Genomic DNA, 15,807 nt, shown 5'->3' with positions numbered 1-15,807 from the left:
GACAAGCTGTTTCAACATCGGTATCCCCCGGCTGCCCTCCTTTGGTCAGGGCTTCATCAAACTTCAACCGAGAAAAGCCAGCCCATTTGTGGCACGGTGGTTTAACACATGTTGCTCGGGGCCTCTGGGTTCTGGGACCTTTATTAAAAAGGGAACAAAAAAATGATCGGTCCAGGCGATAGGGATAGGAATATTCACTTCAACTTCCCCCCAATTATCAAATACTGGGTCTAGTAAGTGACCATGCTGATGGGTAGGAGCCTTGGAATTCAGGCCTAGTTGCAGTGACTGTAGTTCCTGGCATAAATCTACAGCCCCCCTATCGAGGGGATTCTCCAAGTGCATATTAAGGTCCCCCAACAAAAGGAATTTATCTTTCCGTAGGGCAGATTCAGTTATACCTTTCAACAGGCTGGAAAAAAAGCGTGCATGTGGGCCAGGAGGTCTATAGACCAGAAGTCCTTTCACAGTAAGGTGCGGGCTAACCCTAATTGTGAATGCGCCTGCCTCACTGTCCGCTATGGTGATGGCTTCCAGTTGGCAGCTTAGCGGATGTTTGAACACAATAGCTATCCCACCACCTCTACCGGACGCCCTGTCCAGCCTAACAATTATGTACCCCGTGGGAAGGGCCTCGACAATTTCGGGCTCGGAATCGGAGTCCAACCAGGTCTCCGTAAGAAATTGTAGGTCCAGCTTTTTGTCTACGAGTAGATCGTAGATGTCTAGTTTGTGTTTACACATTGATCTAGAGTTAAGCAGACTGCACGAGAGCCCTGTTGTCCTTTGCTGTATCTTGCCTGCCATGCTGTAGCTAAATGGGCAGTGTTCACAACTCGCCCCAAGGTCTGCCTTCATACTATGGCAACACGCGCTAGCTATTTTGGGACAGAGCTCATAGAGTTGATTAAAGCTCCACTGGACTCTAGCCATATTTTGGCCAGGGGTTGTGGCCCCAGTCCCCGACTGGCCGCGGACGGGCGCAGACAGGCTTGCCTTTGGCGCGTCCGCTGCGCGGCCGATCATGCATGTGCCCTTTATCCTCTGCTGCAGAGCCTAGAGCACTGACTGCCCCCGGAAGTGCCTGAGCTCTCACCTTTCATGCCCTCCGCGCAACTGCGCTATTCGCCGTGTCGGACCGAGGAGGGAAGGAAGGAACAGTTGAGCGAGGCCCCCGGAGCGTAATGTCAGCCCCACCCTCCCACTGGCAGCTTCTAGCACCCAGGTAAGAAGTCCACACTAAAAATAATGCGCAATTTAAAACAAATGCAATGTTAGTAAATGCATTAAAAAAAACACCAGTCTGAAGGTAAAGATCGTAGCAGCAGCTTGTGGGCTCTACCACCGCCCACTTACCACCCTACATATAGCAGTTACGTCCTTTAGTAGAACCCTGGCCCCTCTTTACGTTTGAACAATACATATATGATGCAGGAATGGGGTGGGGGGACATTAAACTCTTGCCTGTATGGAGATGCTTTCTGTTTGTGCACTAACTATTAGTTCGACAGCATGTAGAAGAATAGACAATAATGTTCTGTCTGTAGTGGAGAAGTGTGGCTCAAGTGGTTGGAGCGGCAGAACCTGATGCAGAGGTCTGGCCCGGACCAGGGTTCAATTCCCCGCCTCGGCGGGTCTTGGGCTCAAAATTTCCCCGGACCTGACAATTCTCGCCTCAGTGCCTATTCCAATCATGGAGTCCCACTCTGTAACTCTGGGCAATAGCTTGCTTAATCTACACGACGGCCCCTCGCAGCGGGATGCCTGGCTTTCACCTTGTGGATGCCCAGTAATGGGTTATCTCACAGGGGAATACCAGGACGGGTTCCCAACGCAAGCGCTTAAGAAACGGGTCGGTGATACAGCGCTATATAAATCAACTACATTTACATTTATTGATCACTCATTCTGTGTGGGTTATTTTGCTCCTTTATTGGATAAAAACATACAGCTGACACTCGTTTCGCTCATAGTCTCAGGACAGAAAAGTAAACTTTTTCAAGGCTGAAATCTTATGAACAGTCGGTTCTTTTAGTATTTTGTCCAGAATAAACAGTTTTATGCTGTGAGGCTGGTGATTTGCATATTGGAATGTCATGGTCAAAGGTTCAAATCCCGGTGGATCCACTCAGCCTTTCATCCTTCCGTGGTCGATAAAATGAGTACAGAGTTGGGTAACAATAAACATCTGTTATTCAGCACCAAGATGCCCACAGGTGAATGTGCGGTTTACAGATACCCATTATGTTATGTTATGTTATCTAACCTTTCTCTAAGTCAAGAGTTAATCATGAATAAAGCGCTCTTGGTTGTAATCCCTGGGATGTTGCACATACTCTACTCAGGGAAAGCCAAACCCAGTGGCGCCACCTGTGGCAGAACAGAACCCAAACACTCGCCCAGAAGGGTCACCTATTCAACGTCATCTTTTAAAAAATGCTTTTGGTTTGAAAATCAAACACTCCAGGTGCCTTTGCATTGACACAATGTAGTACAAGGAGGCTCTAAGTGCTTTTCTGCAAATTCACATGGTAGGAAGTGCTTCAAAGTTGCTCTACCGGTGCTACAAGTATGCCCCTTTCAAAAAAGAGATAGCATAAGCACTTTGACTAATTAACCCTGAAAAGCTCATGTGAAATCCCTACAGCTACTAGTGCCCTAATCCAGATCTTATTCTCTTTAATAAAGTGTTGCCACATTCTTGCCAGACCAAAGGAACTGAGGCTCTGCAAAGGATTAAAACATTCTTATTTTCCTACAAGGATTAGGGGCCAGATGTAGGTAGCCCTTTACCGATCGGAATCGGCCGAAAATACCGATTTTCGGCCGTTTCCGATCGGTAAAGGGCTATGGAGATGTAGGGGGACATTTTTGGTAATTTTACCGAATCGTTATTATTACCGAATCGGTAAAGGTACCGATTCGGTAATATTTACCGATTCGGTAATATTTACCGATTCGGTAAAATTACCGAAAATGCTATGTGGGTAGCCAATTTTCCATTGGCACATGGCTTACAGAATCGGTATTTTACCATGGAATACAAATCCATGGTAAAATACTGATTCCTGTGTACATGCACATCCGTGCATGTACACATGTGCCATGTGACAGACAGACGTGCCCTTAGGGCATGTCTGTGTGCCACATTGCACAAATGCCCGTTTTGGGGGTGCTAGAGGGTGTCAAAGTGACACCCCCTGCACCCTTGACATATTCGGTATTTACTGATTCGGTAAATACCGAATCGGTATTTGAATTGAATCCTATGGGCTTCAAAGGCCCATAGGATTCTATAGCAAATACCGATTCGGTATTTACCGAATCGGTAAATACCAAATTTTTAGAGAATCGGTAACTAATCCAGATGTTGGGACCTACATCCCATGTACCGATTTTGAAATACCGAATCGGTAAAATTCGGTATTTCAAAATCGGTAAATGGGATTTACCTACATCGGGCCCTAGGTGTTTTTACTTTTTTAGGCCTGACCACCTGCATACTTTAGGGTTTATGTGCAGTCCTTTCTGCCTCGCATGCCCTTGTGATTTCAGACTTTTTCTCGATTCCAGAGCCGGGGCACCTCTTTGAAAGGAGGTGTCGCGCCTTATATATGGATAAAATCAAATCAATCTGCAATGACTTGACATTAAATGTATATGTTTGAAATGTATATGTTTGTGTGAGGTTTCCTGCAGGTATTTACTAAACACGTCCAGTAATCTGGTAAGGTTGGAAGCAAAAGGCGTGACTGCAATACTCTACCCATGAATGGTGGACAGCCTCTCACAGTGTGACATGCACGCTGCCAGGAGTTGGCTGTGCAGGCAAAATGGCGCCTGGTGAAGGGGGTTGGAAGACCCTAGGATCGCTGGGAAAACTTAAGTGCACTTGAACAGTACGCAGCCTCTTTTGCAATGTGAGACGTACGCTTTCGGGAGGAGCCTGGGTAAGAGTAATGGTGCCTGGTGAAGGGGCGGGAAGACCCTGGGACCTCTGGAAAATCTTAAGTGCACATGAACAGTACGCAGCCTTTTTTGCAATGTGAGACGTACGCTTCTGTGAAGGAGCCTGGGTAAGAGTAATGGTGCCTGATGAAGGGGCGGGAAGACCCTGGGACCTCTGGAAAATCTTAAGTGCACATGAACAGTACGCAGCCTATCACAGTGTGACGCGCACGCTGCCAGGAGTTGGCTGTGCAAGCAAAATGGTGCCTGGTGAAGGGGTTGGAAGACCCTAGGACCTCTGGGAAATCTTAAATGGCCATGAACACTAGACAGCCTCTCACAGTGTGACATGCACGCTGCCGGGAGGAGCCTGTTTAAGACTTTGGCATCTGCTAAAGGGGCTGGAAGACCCTAGGATCGCTGGGAAAACTTAAGTGCACTTGAACAGTACGCAGCCTCTTTTGCAATGTGAGACGTACGCTTCCGGGAGGAGCCTGGGTAAGAGTAATGGTGCCTGGTGAAGGGGCGGGAAGACCCTGGGACCTCTGGAAAATCTTAAGTGCACATGAACAGTACGCAGCCTCTTTTGCAATGTGAGACGTACGCTTCTGGGAGGAGCCTGGGTAAGAGTAATGGTGCCTGGTGAAGGGGCGGGAAGAACCTGGGACCTCTGGAAAATCTTAAGTGCACATGAACAGTACGCAGCCTATCACAGTGTGACGCGCACGCTGCCAGGAGTTGGCTGTGCAAGCAAAATGGCGCCTGGTGAAGGGGGTTGGAAGACCCTAGGACCTCTGGGAAATCTTAAAAGCCATGAACACTAGACAGCCTCTCACAGTGTGACGCGCACGCTGCCAGGAGGAGCCTGGGTAAGGATAATGGAATCTACTGAAGGGGGTTGGAAGACCTCGGGACCTCTGGGAAAACTTAATTGCACATGAACAGTACACAGCCTCTCTTGCAATGTGAGACGCATGCTTACAGGAGGAGCCTGTGTGAAGATAAAGATGCCTGCTGAAGGGGGCGGGAAGACCCTGGAACCTCTGGGAAATCTTAATTGCACATGAACAGTACGCAGCCTATCACAATGTGACACGCACCCTGCAAGGAGGAGCCTTTGTGAGGATAAAGGAACCTTGTATAGGGGGCGGGAAGACCCTATGACCTCTGAGAAATCTTAAGTGCAGATGAACAGTAGACAGCCTCCCTTGCATGTGGCATGTACGCTGGCAGGAGGTGCTTGTGTAAAGGATAATGGCTCATGCTAAAGGGGGCTGGAAGACCCCGGGAATCATGGGAGACATACTTGACTGCCTAGTAGTGGTGCAATTGAAAGTCATTCATGAAAACGACAAGCTGCTGGTGACCCAGAAGTCTCATATATGGTAGCACTGAACCATGTAAAAAGTGTCGGCAAGTGAAAAAGGCCAAGAAACAAGACACTTCTTGTACAGCCACGTCCAGGAATGGAGATTACATGGGGTCCTATGACTCCTGCTGGGGGTGTTATCTCCTCGCCTGAGGGAGACACAAAGGAACTGCATGTGAAAGGGGTTATCTCCCCGAGAGTGAAAAGGGCTGTGAGCTGCTCCAATCACAGTGTCCCTTTCTAAGAAGGACCCCCCCCCCCCTGAAAAAAGTACCGTATATGCCAACGTCAAACCGACCCAGGTCATTAAAATAATTCAATTCAAAGGCTTAGTTTGAGGTCATCTCCCCATGATTTATGCAGCCTGTCCATGGCCCTGCACTGGTAAAAAGACTTGTGTTGTTTTTAGGTGGAAGGCAAATAAACCAAGTAGCGGAAACACTTTGGAAGCATAAGGACACTCTGTTTGTTTAACCACTTGTTATAAAACTACAAAAGACCAAGGTGGAAGCATTGCAAGAAGACATTAACTTAATCTGAGGACCGCTATTCGATGGGGGAGTAGGGTGTGGCCACCTGAACTTGGGAAACTGAGGCCCACAAATGCCTAGAAAGGTGTTGAGCAGCTGTGGGCCATGCAGTAAGAGCGGTGGGGCCGGGTGGGGGGATTTTGACAGACGACAAGGAGAAGTTAAATAAAGAATTAATTTTCACTCATCATCGTCTGTCAAAATCCACCCCCACCCGGCCCGCCCCCCTCTGCTCTTACCTGCATGGGCCGCGGCTAGTGTTGAGGAGTACATGGCTCAACCCTTGCTGGCTTCAGTACCTCTGTGGTGGGCATTTTACACTGAAGGCTGTATTTCCCATGAGTGAATTCCCCACTGTTTACTACTCCTCAAGCATCTCCTACTGCAAGTGTGATCAAACTTTGGTGTGTATTGCCACAATATCATCCCCTGAAAGCCCGCAAGGTGAACTCCAGGTGTGGGCATCTGAATGACTGCGTCCTCTTGTGGTTACCACGGCCGTCTATGAAATGAACTCCAGACGTGTATTGCCTGCATGATTAGTGCTGGTGATGGGATGCAATGGTGATCCCCAAAGCTGGTAGTACTGTGCATTCAGCAGTAAGAAAATCAGGCCGGTGACCTTTGTGGAAATCCTGCAATCGGCAATTTAGGCGGCTGCAGTCTCCTTTCTTTGTCTCTTCTATGTTTGGTGACACCCCAAGGCCAGTTCTGGGATCTAATCTGCAAGCACTACGGAGAGTGTCTGGGGTTTTCTCTTTCACCTAGATCTATCTCTCCCAGGTGACCCCTACACTCAGTGAATGACCATCAGGCATATAATCGCAGCCTTTCCCTTTCTTTCCATTTCCTAAACCTCGTAGCATTTGGACGTCACTAAGGTGTATCACTAGGGGTACAGCCTCCCCTGGGAATCAAGTGCTGTGGATGATTACTTCTTGGGAACTCCTGCACTCAATATGTGATTACCAGGTGTAAGGTCTACGTCTCCTCCTTGTCTCTGGTACTGTCTGTTTGTCAGTAGCGACAAACTCAGGAAGTGTAACGCCCTCTGGACATCTAGTGCTTGGAATGTTTAATTCATGGAAACCCAATCATTCAGTGTATCCCCACCTGGTAATTCTATACCTCCTGATACTTCCTTGCCTCTGGCAGTCTCTGTCAGTAGTTAGGATCTCAGGGAGTGAAACGCCCCCTGTAAGTCTAGTGCTTGGAATGTTTAATTAATGGCAACCCATGTATTCGGTGACTTTCCACCTGGTCATTCCATACTGTCTGACACTTCCTTGCCTCTGTTAGTCTCTGTCAGTAGGTCCAATCTCAGGGAGAGTAACCCTCTTTGGAAGTCTATTAGTTTGAAAGTGTAACTCCCAGCAATCCCTACATGCAGTGGCTTCTCTGTCAGTAGTTAGGATTCTAAGGCAGTGCAATGCCCCTGGAAGTCTAGTGCTTGGAATGTTTAATTCATGGTAACCCATGCATTCAGTGACTTCCCACTTGGTCATTCCATAAAGCCCAACACTTCTTTGCTTCTGGTAGTATCTGTCAGTAGTTAGGATCTCAGGGAGTGTAACGCCCCCTGGAAGTCTAGTGCTTGGAATGTGTAATTCATGGTAACCCATGTATTCAGTGACTTTCCACCTGGTCATTCCATACTGTTTGACACTTCCTTGCCTCTGACAGTTGCTGTCAGTTGTTAGGATCTCAGGGAGTGCAACACCCCTTAGAAGTCTAGTGCTTGGAATGTTTAATTCTTGGTAACCCATGTATTCAGGGACTTTCCACCTGGTCATTCCATACTGTTTGACACTTCCTTGCCTCTGGAGGTCTCTGTTAGTAGTTAGGATCTCAGGCAGTGTAACGCCCCCGGACTGCTAGTGCTTGGAATGTTTAATTCATGGCAATCCAAGCATTCAATGACTTTCCACCAAGTCCTTCCATACTGCCTGACACTTCCTTGCCTCTGGCAGTTACGATCACAGGGAGAGTAAGACTCTTTGGAAGCCTATTATTTTGAAAGTTTAACTCCCAGCAACCCCTACGATCGCTGGCTTCTGTAGTGTTGTGTGATCATGTGCAGTAGGTCCCTTGTGGTCCTCGACAGACTCCTTTCAAAATGACATAATCAGTTGGGTTGTGTCTAGGTTTGGTCAATAAAGTTTATGACGCAATTCTTTCAATTAATGGTTGCATGCTGAGGAATAAAGACGTGTGCTACCGAGCTCCATGTGTGGCATGATCATTTATGTTCACTAGAGCTGGGACGCCTGCGACAACTTCCTACTGGGTGAATACACAGGACTCATATTTCCCTGCCTCTGGTAGTGTCTGTTTATCAGAAGCCTGGATTTCAGGGTTTGTACCCTAGTACGAAGAATGTTTAATTCCTAGTAATTCCTATGTATAATTGTACATTCAATGGTGGCCCACCAAGTCAATAAATACCCTCTGACATGTCCTTGCTTCTGATTGTGTTTGTGTGCCAGTACAGTGGATCCCGAGGTCTTTAAACCTGCCCTGGAAGCGTGGTCCTATGAATGTTCATTTCCTGGTGACACCTTGTTGCTCAGTCAAATGAATCTCAGAGGAGTATTTCATCTGTGCTCTGCTTTATGTGCCTGGTGGTCCCTCCTTGAACAGGGAAAATCTCAGGTCTATTCCCTGTAGAAACCATCTTCTCATCGGTGGTTCGAGCGGGCAGGTTAGTGTAGGGAAGAACCGTCTACTTCTGAGCCTATTCGCTGTAGCTCTTCTGGTAAGACCTAAATGATCAGAGAAGTGGTTCTTAAGTGCTTTTCACATTGAGTATCCGGTCTCCAATGACATCTTGTTGGAGACAGATGTGAATGTGAAGTACATCTTTCTTGCAGATCTTCATGTCTCGTACGCCACAATGTAGTCAGTAAGGTCTTTCCTCCCAGAACAGTCTCTTTGGCGGGTTTCTATCAGGCACTTTCTCTGCGACTTACTTCCATAGCAACTTTGGGGTGCAGGAAGCTTGGGGAGACCAATAAGAAGCCAATACTTATCAGACATTTGGGAGAGCAGACAGTAGTAAAGACTACTACTAGGGCACGCAGTTGAATGTACCTTCCCCACTGCAATTATTGTGAACTAATTAAGGCCTCATTGTATATACACAATGACTGAGTGGCAAGGTCTTTTGAATAGCACCGCCACCCTGCCTGCATGGAAGGGGCTGAATAAGGTCGCCTTGCAAGCCCTGTTCCTGCTGTGAAGAATGGATTGCACCACAACAAGCAGAAAATGCCATTTATGAAAGGCAATGGTAACCCACTCCTCTTTCCAGGATGGAAGGTACATGGCCTTGTGAGCATCATCAACTTGCCTATATTTGCCACTTTAGACTGGGCCTTCCTCGTTTTTAGTCTCTGAGAAAATTGCACACACATGGCCATTCTTCACCAAGAGTTGTCTGGGAGGAAGCTCCTCGCAGTCGTTAGCTGGGTACACCTCCTTAGATGTTTCCGGTTGGTCGTAAGGCGGTTTTCCAAGGCACTGGAAGAAGTTAGGTAGAGTCATAAGAACAAGACACCCTGCCAGTAGAAATCCGCCAGCTGCTCCAAACGAGGCGTAATAGTTTCCTGTTAGGTCCCGGAGCCAGCCTAGAAAAAGAGAAACAAAGAGATTTATTGAAATCATCCTAATACAGTATACCTTGAACAGACCAAGTGAGGTGTAAAAGGACATGTTCTAAATCTTTACATAAATCAAGATCTGATTCAAACACTGGGAACCACCAAAAAATATACATGAACTGAAAAACTGGATAGCAACCCCAATATGCATCTATTGTTAATGCTATTCAAATCATGGGCCATAACCCTAAAATGTACGCAAAGACTGTCATTAAAACCATGGATTATCACCCAAATAGTACATACAAATACAACAATACAATCAGTCTAAAATATACATACTAACAAAGGAAGTAGTAGGGGCTAGCACTGCCCGGTTAAACAATAATGTTCACAGTTATGGTCTGTAGTGTGCTCCAAGAGGTATCGCTGTCTGGTCCATACAGCGTAATTCTAAATACAGTCTAATGCAAAGCTGCCCCGTCACTAGGGAAGACTCCTCCAAGCACAGCAAGAAAGACTGAAAAAGTCTTGTTCACTAGATTGTGTTTAATCACTATTATACATCGATAATAGGTTCCACGTATTTTCAATCCATTCCTTTCATGGTTGTATCAATTTTTAAACATATGATCAATTGCTTGAAACATCCAGTGCATATACCAACAAGTTTTATATGTCCGAATGCATTTCGGGGTCTTTCGTCAGCCCTTCATCAGGGGATTACTCTACAAATAGAAAAAAGGCATGGCTGTCAGCCTAAAAGGAAAATTCCTTATGTAAAGCATATCTAAAAAACGTAAGTAAAAACGTGCATGACAGTCAAAGATCTCTAAAGACCGGGGTGTGCGTGTTTAAAGTCTTCCAGTGTCTGTTGTGATTAATCCATGCTGTGAAAATTATTGAAAACAAGGCGTGCCGTGTTCGGTTGTTGATTGCACTCGTATTTACAGCATGAGCATTGGTTTTTTTAAATCGGGTGATCAGGATACACCTATACTCGTGTCACATTAGCACTTGGGTTTATATAACGCACAGCGGCGGTTCTTAACTTTGGTAATTAAGACGGAGCGACTTTCACAAGCACAACCGAACACGGCACGCCTTGTTTTCAATAATTTTCACAGCATGGATTAATCACAACAGACACTGGAAGACTTTAAACACGCACACCCCGGTCTTTAGAGATCTTTGACTGCCACGCACGCGTTTACTTACGTGTTTAAATATGCTTTACATGTGGAGAAGTGTGGCTCACTGGTTAGAGCAGGCAGACCCTGAAGCAGAGGTCAGACCCGGGACCAGGGTTCAATTCCCGACGCGCCAGGGTCTTGAGCTCAAATGTCCGCGGACTCGATAATTCTCGCTTCGGTGCCTGAACTAATCATGGGTTCACACTCTGCAACTCTGGGCATTAAGCTTGCTTAATCTCCACAACGCCCCCCCCGCGGCAGGATGCCTGGCTTTCACCTTGGGGATGCCCTGTAGGGGCTATCTCACAGGGAAAAGCCAGGACGGGTTCCCAAGGCAAGCGCGGAGATACCCCTTCGGGGGTCGATTCAGGCGCTATATAAGAAACATAATAATAATAATAATAAGGAATTTTCCTTTTAGGCTGACAGCCATGCCTTTTTTCTATTTGTAGAGTAATCCCCTGATGAAGGGCTGACGAGAGAGCCCGAAATGCATTGGGACATATAAAACTTGTTGGTATATGCACTGGATGTTTCAAGCAATTGATCATATGTTTAAAAATTGATACAACCATGAAACGAATGGATTGAAAATACGTGGAACCTATTATCGATGTATAATAGTGATTAAACATAATCTAGTGAACAAGACTTTTTCATTCTTTCTTGCTGTGCTTGGAGGAGTCTTCCCCAGTGACGGGGCAGCTTTGCATTAGACTGTATTTAAAATATACATACACCATGAAACACTTTCACTGATAGGAAACTATCCCAAAATATACGCAGACCAAGAACCGTATTTAAAGCCGGGAACGTCTCACCATATGCATACGCTAATTAATGAATAAATTCTTATGAGAGCATCCCAATGTCATTTATATATTTTTTTTAAAAGAAAGAAACATTGTGGCTATCTTCTAAGCAGCAAAATTGAAGCGCACGATGCATCAACAACTGGAGTGGGGTGTCAAGAAATGCAAACATTTGCGAATTACAGCATACGTGGTGCCTGACACACACCAAAAGGCTGTTGAAGCAAAAGTTAAATGAGCGTTGAACCACCACACAGGTTGAATGGTGAGCTAAGACTAATATATCATTGAACATAAAAAAGGAAATTGGACAATGCAAAATGTATACTCCATTTCAGCAGTATCCTGTTTCAAAACATAGTGCTAAACTTGCTCTTATAGCTGAAGCAAATGGGAGTCCACTCAATTGTCCTAAGTAGCTGCAGCAATGACAGGAGAAGAGATTGGGCCGAATGAGAGACAACCACCCAGGCCTTGGATACCTGCAGACCAGCAAAGCGGAGGAGTTGGTGGCCTGCTGTTGTAAGAGGTGGAAGTGCCACACGGCCAGACTCAGCGAGACCGGAGTGTGCGGTCAAGACGTCCACATAGTTTAAGACTGAGTTTTAGTGTTTTTTAGTTCGTTGTTTATCTGTAGTGTGTGTTTTCATGTGAAATTTTACTTTATATCCTCTTTCTGGTCCGCCACGGTTTCTGCTGGGACCGATTGTAGCAGAGAAAGCACCAGCAGCCCCACTTACTGGTTGACTTTGTTGGTCGTGGCTCACGCCCACTAGTTTTTTAAGTCAACAATCTTGTGTTGACTTGGGGGCATCTAAAAGGACTGAGTGCGGATATTATTTCTAAACCCGCATTTGCACTTGTCTTTTAACCTTAGGGACTGGGAGACACTAATAAATCCTTTATTTCTACCCAGCTCACCTAATTTTACAATCACTCACTTTTCACCCGTTTTCACTTCACACTGCTTTTTTTCAGTCGCCACTAAATCATGTGATACTCTCCTCTCACATCTCCATTTCGGTAACGGTAACATCTGACCGGCCGTCTTGTTTTGTCTCCTGGGCAAGGAGATCCCAAATGATGCAAAAGAGGGCAGTACAGTATGGCTTCTGATGGGGATTTTTCCAAACGTCCTTGAGCCCTGACTTGGCCAATTCTATATTTAAAAACGTGCACGGTGTGTTCCCATGGGTGTTATTTGTATTGCATTTGCGTTGTGATTCCAGACGATTAACTCACTCTCTTGACTACTAGGTACCACTTGGTGTTTAGACATTGTTTTTGGGGCATGTACCTGGGTAGTCGTTAAACTTGCCCTTGGGCCCTCTTCTAAAATTTTGTTGTGTATGGCATCTAAAAGGAGTCTGTTGATGTGGCTGCATGCTGCGGGTACACCGCTGGAGCGCCAAAGGCAAGACTGTCTAGACTGAACATCGCCAGGAGCTAGGACCTCTGCGCCTCTTGCTATTGTGGTCAGTGACTCTGCTAGAATTTGGATACTCAGCTAACACTTTACAATCGAAGAATTTCCTACATATTGTCAATAGACATGTGATGTTTCAATTGTTTTCCTTGCTGCCGGGGGGTCCGCTGACATGGCATAAATGCAGGCTTTCCTGCTTGGGGTACGCTTTAAATATCAATAGTTTTGGCGATACCACTGTTACGGATACTTACCTCAACAGCCAAAGTGCTGCATCAATGACCCAATCTACTAATAGGGCCGGTGTGTTACCTTGAGGCTCTGCTGGCCCTGGATATGCTCGACCACCCTTCCATCAGTCACACTTGCCCTCCCAGGAAATTTTCTCATGCTTAGGCATGATAGAGAGACCAAACTGGAGGGAGGCATTGCCATTGTTTGTCAAAATACGCTAAATGTGTCATTTGTTGACACTCCAATGGCTGACGGGGTAGAACTAGATATTTTTTAATTAGAGTTTTCTTCATGAGACTGCTGGAAAGGAGCTTTCGTTTACAGTCCACCAGGCCCACCAGAAAATTGTAGTCTTCGTCTAACTGAACTTATTGCTACTCAAGTATTTTCTGCACAAAACTTTCTTCTGCTGGAAGACTTCAATTACCATGGGGAAGATCTCTCTAATACTGAGGTTGTGCAATTAAGTTCTGACATGGGATTGTTGGGGCTGCATCAAAAAATGAAAGGCCCAAACCATGCAGCAGGTCACAGCTTGGACTTCATTTTCACTAATGCTAATCTAATGATCTACTTTATGAGCCTTCCTTACCTCTCACCTGGACAGACCTTAGTTTTTTTGCCAGTTTCAGATCCTGAAATCAGACGGGACAGTTAATCCCAAATTTGGAGGCCATAAAACTCTCCGGCAATGGCGTTTTAGTGACTCCAGACTCCTTTTGTAATGATTTTGAGCAATTAGTGCCTTCTTCAGACCTCAATATGAATGTCACCTTAATGCAATTTAACAAATCCATAAATGAGGCTTTTGACAGTATTGTTCCCAAAAACAATGGAGTGAACCTTGTAACTGGACCTCAGACCCCATGGTATTTTCAGGAGCTTAGACAGGAGAAATCCTCCTGCAAAAAGCTAGAAAGCCATTTGCGGAAGACTAGATCTCAAATCGATAAAGACGCCTTCAGATTAGCACTGTCTTCCTACCACAGACATATGAAATTAACCTGGAAAGTTCATATTATTACCCAAATAGAGCAAGCTGGTAATTCATCTAAAGAACTATTCAAAATCCTTAATGATTTTGTTAATCCTTCTGCCTGCTTCCAAATGATTTCAGCTTCACAAGATTTGTGCAACACCTTAACAGACTTTTTGGAGAATAAAATTGACGAAATCTACTCAAAATGTGCTTTGCCCACAGTTCCGTCTAGTTACACACTAAACTATAACACCTGTCAAAATGGCCTCTGCTCACTATTCACTAGAGAAATTGCTTTCTTTTCTCTTGAGCAGATTCAAAAAGCTTTATGTAAAGCCAAATTTTGTTCTCCTTTGGACCCACGTCCTCCATGGATTTGGATTATAGTCTTGATCTGGCACCAGTTGGCTCCCGACGTTATGGCATTGTTTAACTTTTCCATAGACACATGACAATGTCTCAGTGCTTGGAAGTGTGCACAGGTTGTTCCATACATAAAAGGCGAACATGGACCCCAATAATTTAGCAAACTATCATCCTATGAGCTACCGGTCTTCGGCAGGTCTTTGGAAAGTTTAATATACTCACAACCTCCAACTTACCTTGAATTTAATAAGGTTCTTAACCCTTCGCAATCAGGGTTCAGAGCCGCTCATAGCACGGAGACTGCCTTGGTTGCAGTTACCGACTGAATAAGACTTTGTCTGGACAAAGGCACCCCTACCATGCTGGTGCTATTACATTTATTGGCTGCCTTTGACACAGTGCCACAATAGAGATTGTGACAAGATCAGATTCAAAGGCTGTATGAGATTGGCATTTCTGGGACTGCTTTGCAATGGTTTCAAGATTCCCTCAATAATAGAACTCAGACTATTTCGCTAGGCAACTTGAAGTCTCGCACAATGTCAATTGACAAGATGGTACCACAGGCCTCCTGTCTTAGCCCCATGTTATTCAACATCTATGTAGCCCCCCTCGTTGCCATTGCTTGAACTTTCATCTTTGATAAAATATCATATTTCGATGACATGCAGCTGATAACTTCCTTTGATAATATTCTGGAGGTAATTAAGAATCAGTTCTCCAGAAGAATGAAGGTAATTGCAGAATGGATGGCGACTAAATGTTTACAATTATACATTAACAAGTCAGAGATTATGCTATTTGACAAGGCCCAGCAAATTAGGACTCCAGATTGGTGGCCGTCTACACTCAGCCCAGCTCCTTTGCCTAAGCAGGTAGTTAAAAACCTTGGCTTAAAAACAGACCAGTCTCTTTCTATGAAAGATTACAAAAAGTATAGGAGGACCCCTATTCTGAAGGTACAGGGACCAGGGGAGTGAATGTAAGAATAGAAAAGGGTCCCTAAGGAGGACGACCCCTGTGGGGTTAATAAATGGAAAATTCTAACACCCACTGCACAATGGTATATGTACAACCACCAAACAACAACCAGTAGATTTGAATCAATTTAAGGCGTATATGTATCCTAAAAAAAACCCAAAACACATCAATATCAATAAAGGGAGCTTCTAGCTGATGCTACACAAATTACAAATTGCATAAAAATGTCACATAATTTTATTCCATTAAATCATTATAAAAAGAATTTTCTGTTTACAATTTATCAGGAAACACCGAAACGGGTTACCGGACGTCAGTACACAATATACAGTCTAATACATGAAAAATCAATCAAAGAGAAAAAAACATT

General features: G+C 45.1%; 1 protein-coding gene across 3 annotated transcripts in view; it reads right to left on the bottom strand.

Annotated features, from left to right (window-relative positions):
• Positions 1-1,895: 1,895 nt before the first annotated feature.
• LOC147678637 (monocarboxylate transporter 13-like) overlaps positions 1,896-15,807 on the bottom strand; it is a 220,549-nt gene continuing 206,637 nt past the window's right edge. For 2 of the 3 annotated variants that reach the window (XR_015302483.1, XR_015302484.1), the window contains exons 5-8: positions 4,610-9,473; positions 4,245-4,484; positions 3,453-3,872; positions 1,896-2,755 (exon numbers count right to left, since the gene is read on the bottom strand). Coding sequence is in view for 1 of the 3 variants with exons in the window: in XM_086946085.1 (XP_086802211.1) it covers positions 9,211-9,473 (263 nt within the window). In the remaining 2 variants the exon portion in view is untranslated. Of the gene's footprint in view, positions 2,756-3,452; positions 3,873-4,244; positions 4,485-4,609; positions 9,474-15,807 lie in introns of those variants that run through there. The other variant, XM_086946085.1, reaches the window with a different exon arrangement.

Source organism: Lissotriton vulgaris, chromosome 12, assembly GCF_964263255.1.
Source record: "Lissotriton vulgaris chromosome 12, aLisVul1.2, whole genome shotgun sequence".
Taxonomy (NCBI): domain Eukaryota; kingdom Metazoa; phylum Chordata; class Amphibia; order Caudata; family Salamandridae; genus Lissotriton; species Lissotriton vulgaris.
This window is presented reverse-complemented; position numbering and strand designations above follow the sequence as displayed.